We start from the raw sequence: 6,288 nt of genomic DNA on the forward strand, positions 1-6,288 counted from the left end.
GGGGATAGCACGTGACCCGCGCTGCAGCTTGGCTTTGGGGCACGGGCTCTTTCTTTCCTCCCCGTTCCTGCTCCCAGTCCAAACCCAGTCCTGTTCCCAATCCCAGTACAGAGGCGATCGCCCCACCCCCGGTACCACCGGCGAATGACCGAAAACACCGGACTCCCTGGCGTGCGTAGCCCCGCCCCTTCCTGCGGCGCCTGCCCAATGAGTGCGCAGGCCGCGGTTTAAATGGGGGGCGGGGGCTGAGCCGTTGGTGCCGCCATGGGTAGCGCTGAGGGTACAGGTAGGGCCGGGCCTCGGAGGACTCTGACCGGGGCTCGCTAGGGTCCGGCCTTGCGGTGGGGCGGGTGCCGCTCCCGGAACAGCAGCTGGTCTGGTGTCTGCGGAGCCGGGGAAGGCAAGCTGGAGAGCTTCCTTCTCCCTCATCACTTCCCTGCTGCTCGCATCGCTGGCACCATTTTATTCAGCTCTTTAAAGCTGTCGTTTTCGTGCGTTGTGGCTTTTTAAGCTCTTTGCGTTAACCTCCCCCTTCCCCTCTTTTGTCTTTGTTCTGTTCCTGGCGACGCTTTTAGTTTAATAAAGCTGCAGATGAACAGTAATTCAGGTCTTCCAAGACATCAGCCTGAAACGTAGAAGATGTTAGCTACTTTACCCTTTCATGCATCTGAAACTTAAAGTGATGTCTGGAACTGATTGAGGAGTTGAGGGATGGAAAAGTAACGCTCCCTATGAACAGAAGACTGAAAACTGTACAAATTAGTTGCTATTGTAGTAATTCTATAGTTTTTCCTCCCAAACATGACTTATGCTCTCTCCAGTAAATTGAAGTTCTTAATACTTGCTAAAATACTATTTTGATTTCCAAAAGGAACATCTTGGGGGAAAATCTGGACTTAAAAATCACAGACTAACAGAGGTGGAGACTTAAGTTCTTCCAAGTTGATACTTGAATTGAGTGACAGGGAAGACTGTAGAGGATACATATCTTTCAAAGCACTTTGAACTCAGGACTCAAAGTTTGGGGAAAGTCAGGATATTGATGCACGTATCATTGTGCTCAACAGAGCACTTGGTAGGACCACTTCCGTATTCTAATCCTTAAATAAATAATTAATGTAGAATTTACCTTTCATGAGGAATATTTGCATTAGAAGTGATGTCATTGCCTAAGACTATTAGAAAACCTGGGTTTGTAAGAATAGTACCTGTCATTTCTGATCATTGATAAGTGGTGTATCAAAGCTTGGTTTGTTAAGGTGTTGAAGGTTTGGAATTCCTGGCTATGAGACCAGATTCAAATTTATTTTTCATTACATGGGGGGGGGGGAAAAAAAAAATCAACCTGCCCAGCCTGTGGTACTTCAGTGCCTTTCACCTCCTTAGTCCAGTTTTGCTATGATTGCACTTGAACAATATGTTTAATATTTTGGATGGATGGGACAGCCTCCTGGGTTTGACCACCTCTGGTGGAGTCAAAGACACAGGGGTCCCATCTTTCACTGTAAGTAACAGTGTCTTTATGTCTTTCAGTTGTGACATTAATGGTTTGTTTCTAAATAGATTGGGTTGATGTTGCCAATGATCTTTTAAGGACCTGTCACATAAACCAGCACATAAAGCATCTCTCAGAATGTGGTGCTGACGTGTTTGTTCGTCTTTATGAGTCAATCTTAGGAGAAAGAGTACCAGGTAGGAATGATAATTGCTAAATCTGCTTTTTATTTTGTCTCTGTGCATGTTGTAGCTAAATAAAATTGAAACTCGTAAAACTTCCTACAGATTTAGGGATTTAAAGTTTTTGTGTCCAAGACAAAAATATAAGATTGTCATTCTTTAAGAAGATTTGAGTAATATTGGCCAATTTTATTTTAATTTTGAACTGCTATGAATGGCACCTATGAGGATAGCCACAGCAAAACTGCTGTAAATTAGGCCTTGAAAGCTGTCTGGGCATAATACTTCTGAAGAGTGTGAACTGGCTCATTTTATCTTACACCAGTGTTAACACTGAAGTCTGCTCTCATAAAATGCTTAATACTTACAGTCTGCTAAGAGCTGAGCTGTGATTTAACCCTGCTTTAACCGAACTCCACTGGACTTCAGTGAAAACAACTGAGCAAAGTCTATACAATTATGTGTTTGTTTTATTTATAAACTGTTATGTGTAGGAAATGTCAGACTACTAATTCCAGAAGATTTTAATAGCACTGAGGTAACTGGCACCTATTGAAGGTAGAAGTCCTGTTAAATGTAAGCCCAGAACTAAAAATAATGTTGTTCCCAATTAAGTAGAATACACTGCAGTCCAATTAGTGTGTGACAGGAAAAGAAGAAGCTAACAGAAACTGCAATTCCAGTTTGATGACCTGAACCAGGTGTGTGTGGTGGCAGTGGAGGAGGAGAAATGCTTTAGTAGTCTCTATTATTGAATTTAATCCTGATAAAACCCTCATATCTTCCAGGGGGTGTTCTAAGTTTGTGCTCAATACTTATAAAAGATTTCATAGGACCATATGATAGTTGGGCTTTTCACCAAGGACACAAGGTACTGAAAAAATACTAACTTGTAAGCAGAAGTTAAAGTAGTTTAATTAAGGCACCTGTAACAAGCTATCCATTTAAATAGCCTAACATATATTATTTATTTTGCATAGATTTCATAGCTGCTCCCGGAAGCCAAGAGGATGATGCACATAATGTACAAGCAGTAATAGATTCCCTGGCATTGGATTATTTGCAGGTCAGCTTGTCTCACATCACTGGTAAGTACTTGGTTTAATGAGACAAACACCAGCTGAATATCTGTGTGGTTTAACTAGAACACTCTAAGAATCTGATGTTACACAGCTTGCTTTCATACTTGCATGGAAGGTCTTTTTATGGTAGTGGATGTCATCAGAGCACTGACCCCTTGCCTTGGACATCAGGTTATAAATTGAAACAGCAAAGAGAGAATAAATAAGAAATGTTAAAGTTAACATCCAGCCATGCTTCATTTGGCTGCTGAAGTGTTACCTTAAATCTGTTTCTGGCTCAGGCTTGGACACTGGGTTTTAAGACATGACTCTGGAGTTCTAAAGTTGTTACTACATTTTTAAAAGTTGGTGAGTAAAGAGTTGAAGTGTGTTGTGATATCTGTTATCTGTACACAGATAATGGCTTTCCCTGAGTATTCCTGTGTATGGTCTCACATAGCATAACCTGCAAAGAATGAAAACTGCTTGATAAGAAGTATCTCTGACTTGGTGCCTGTACACAGTAGCTGGTGTTTGCAATCCTGCTGCCACTCCGTAGACTGGTTCGTGCTATAGTTTTATGTGTAAGAAAAATATTAAATAACAACTGTCCCTGAAAATATCCCTGAATATTTGTGTGTGTGAAAGCAGTTATTACATCAATAAACTTTCACTTATTAGAACTGAAAAGATGCAAATTTAAATAAGACACTTAAAATATACCTTAAGCTTACCTACATAGCCATAAATAAGTGACCAGGTATCTTCTGAGCTGACACCTTTACAAGAATTTCCAAGCACTCTCCTACAGAAAACTTGCTTTTGAGAATTCTTCTTCTGTGAAGTACTAATTATTAACATGTGGCATTACTGTCTCTTAAGGTGAGAACATTGTGAAAGGAGACAGGGAATCTATCAAAAACCTCCTCGAAATATTTGATGGTTTGTTAGAGTATCTTAGAGAAGTCAGTGAAGCATCTTCTCAGACTGGAGGTGAGATGTAAACCCAAAATGTTTTCAATGTAGCAAAGATTTATTTGGAGTTTTTTGTTACTTATAACCTTGACAATGGAGAGAAGTGAAAGACAAAACTGACCTGGGGGAGGAAATTTCAGTGGTGAAGCTGAATATTTGCATTCCTTATTTTCATAAACAATAATAAAATAGATTATTTCCCCTCTGCTTCATTCTTGTGGCAGAAACCTACTCTAGACACTTCATCCTTTGTTAGTTGCTTTTCAACCTGTAAGTCAAATGATTTAGGATTAGGATTCAAGGAGGGAAATGTTGGCTTTAATTGGAACAATGAACAAATGTCCCTTTTACTTACTAGGACATAAGGGGGATGACATCCTTTCCTGGGAAGTGGGTCTTGGGAGTAGATCCATAGCAGGGGTTATTTTGAGGAAAATGGGAAGAGAAGGTGCTCAGCCCTGCAGAGGCATCTTACTGAGACAGTACTGGTCTTCCTATCTCAGAGCTAATAAGAGCTGTCACCACTGGCTGTTGCACTCTGTGAATAAAGGGGAGAGCTCTTGGTGCCTGAGACAGTTTCCTCCTGACCTATTCCAGAGTGGACAGAAGAAAGAGGACAGTAGTAATGTTCAGTGCCTGTACTGCTTTTCCCTTCCCTCAGACTGCTGGTCTTGTTACCCAGTGGGGGTTAGTGGCTCAAATTTTCTAGCTGTAAGTCCAGAGTTTAGTTCTTTTGAGGAAGAAGAAAGGTTTATTAAAAACTGGAATTAGGGGATATACAGTAGTGGTATAATTTTTCAAAGCTTTCCATAAAAGTTGCCCCACCTACCCTACGTCCCCCTCCATTGGAGAACGTTACATGTCATCATTTTAGATAAAACACTATAATGTTGATATTACACATAAACTGTTTTGATTATATTGGAATTAATACCTGTTAGTTTATAGGTAGAAGTAGTTTTCTTGAAAATAATTACCTCTTGGTTATTAACAGCTGATATAAATGTGCTGTCCAGTGATGAAATTCAAATTGCATCTCAAGAGCAGCTGGAAAGCACTGCTGGTCAACTTATACAACATACACTACTCTCATCAGTTGAAGGGTAAGAACAATTCTGAATATTTATTTGACATAGTGACTGACTGTCTTTGTGTATCTGTAGAGAAATTAGTAGGTTTTTTATAGTATAGACACCTACTGATTACATATGCCAAAAGGAATGTGAGGTGACTCCTTTGGTTGGGCTAAAATTACATCTGGGACTTCTTTTGCCCTTGAAGAGCTGCGATTCTGTTTCCCTTAAGTTTACTTTTTATGTGGAATAAAACAACTTGAAAACTTGGATCAGTTTTAAAGATTGTATTTTAAAGATTGATTCGTTAAGCTGAGTTCAGTTTGTGGTTGTGACTCCTGCTCTGGTTTGCTCTGTAGCAGCAGGACCATGTCCTGCACGCTCCTCGGCAGCTCCATCTCGTGGGCTGAACGGGCAGAGGCTGAGAGAGGAAATACTTGATGGCTTTATGTTCCCCTTAGGTCCCAGTCAGAATATTTTGTTCTAACTTGTGATACAGATGGCTCAGGATCTACCAGTGAATTAATTAAACTTGGAGATACTGCTCATTCATTTTCCGAGAGAGGGGAAGGTGAGTTTGGGTGGAAAAAATATGTTAACACTCTTCTGTAGTAAGACTTCCAGGCTTTTTGTTTCCTTTTTATAAGTTACTTCTTTCAGACAAATACTGTTTTAAATCCTTACTAGAAAAAAAAAACCCAAACAACCCACAATAAGCTAATACATCTTGCTGAAGTTAAAATTTCTGGAAGTAAATATTCCAGGCATTATTTTTCATGACTCATGAGCTACCTTATTTGGATAAAGGTTTGTTGCTTGAGTTTTAACTCAGTTCTCCTACAAAGGCTTTTTTTTTTTTTTTTTCAATAGAATAGGAGAATTCTGAAGACTTTATTTCATTTGTTGCAGTGTAATATGTATTATTTAAAACTGTAAAAAGACTAGTAAGTTCATTCTTAAAGAAGATGTTTTAGGAGTGTGTGTCCCTTCAAAACTTCATGGGTGGCTCTGAAAAAAATAATGTGCAGATGACTTAAATGGAGTTCATTTTTATTTCCTATTTTTCTATAAGAATATTCCAATTCTTCCTGTTCTTATTTGATGATTTATCTCCTCAAGTAGAGGCATAAAGAAATATTATGAATTATGAACGTTTCATTGATTGGAATTACAAATAAGAATTTAACAGATTTTGAGCATAGTATGGATTGCTACACCAAGCAATGAGCAGACATTAAAACTGTCCATCTCAATAGTTCATGGCAAGATGTTTTATAGCTCTTAATTTAATCTTTTTAAGCATCCACTTCTAGAATTTCAGATGCCTATACTGTGTCTAGCAGAAAAGGACACGGGGGTAGAAGAACCTGAAAGCTCCGAGGCTCTTGCAGCATTTCCCAGACTGTTGTCAGAAAGTGAAAGGGGGATTGTAAAGGAAAAGGAAGATGGTATTGATTCTTCTGATAGCTCATCCACCTGATTTTGACTTAGGGGTGTAGGGA

At 39.5% G+C, this 6,288-nt stretch overlaps 1 protein-coding gene across 4 annotated transcripts in view; it reads left to right on the plus strand.

The window, feature by feature from the left end:
- The first annotated feature begins 6 nt into the window (after nt 1-6).
- The window catches only part of CEP95 (centrosomal protein 95), an 18,844-nt gene continuing 12,562 nt past the window's right edge, over nt 7-6,288 (plus strand). For 3 of the 4 annotated variants that reach the window (XR_001863593.1, XM_017739140.1, XM_017739139.1), the window contains exons 1-6: nt 7-286; nt 1,564-1,692; nt 2,658-2,765; nt 3,621-3,731; nt 4,708-4,816; nt 5,248-5,357. Coding sequence is in view for 3 of the 4 variants with exons in the window: in XM_017739140.1 (XP_017594629.1) it covers nt 265-286; nt 1,564-1,692; nt 2,658-2,765; nt 3,621-3,731; nt 4,708-4,816; nt 5,248-5,357 (589 nt within the window). In the remaining variant the exon portion in view is untranslated. The remainder of the gene's footprint in view (nt 287-1,563; nt 1,693-2,657; nt 2,766-3,620; nt 3,732-4,707; nt 4,817-5,247; nt 5,358-6,288) is intronic. The other variant, XM_017739141.1, reaches the window with a different exon arrangement.

Source organism: Corvus brachyrhynchos, unplaced genomic scaffold (assembly GCF_000691975.1).
Source record: "Corvus brachyrhynchos isolate BGI_N302 unplaced genomic scaffold, ASM69197v1 scaffold407, whole genome shotgun sequence".
Classification (NCBI taxonomy): domain Eukaryota; kingdom Metazoa; phylum Chordata; class Aves; order Passeriformes; family Corvidae; genus Corvus; species Corvus brachyrhynchos.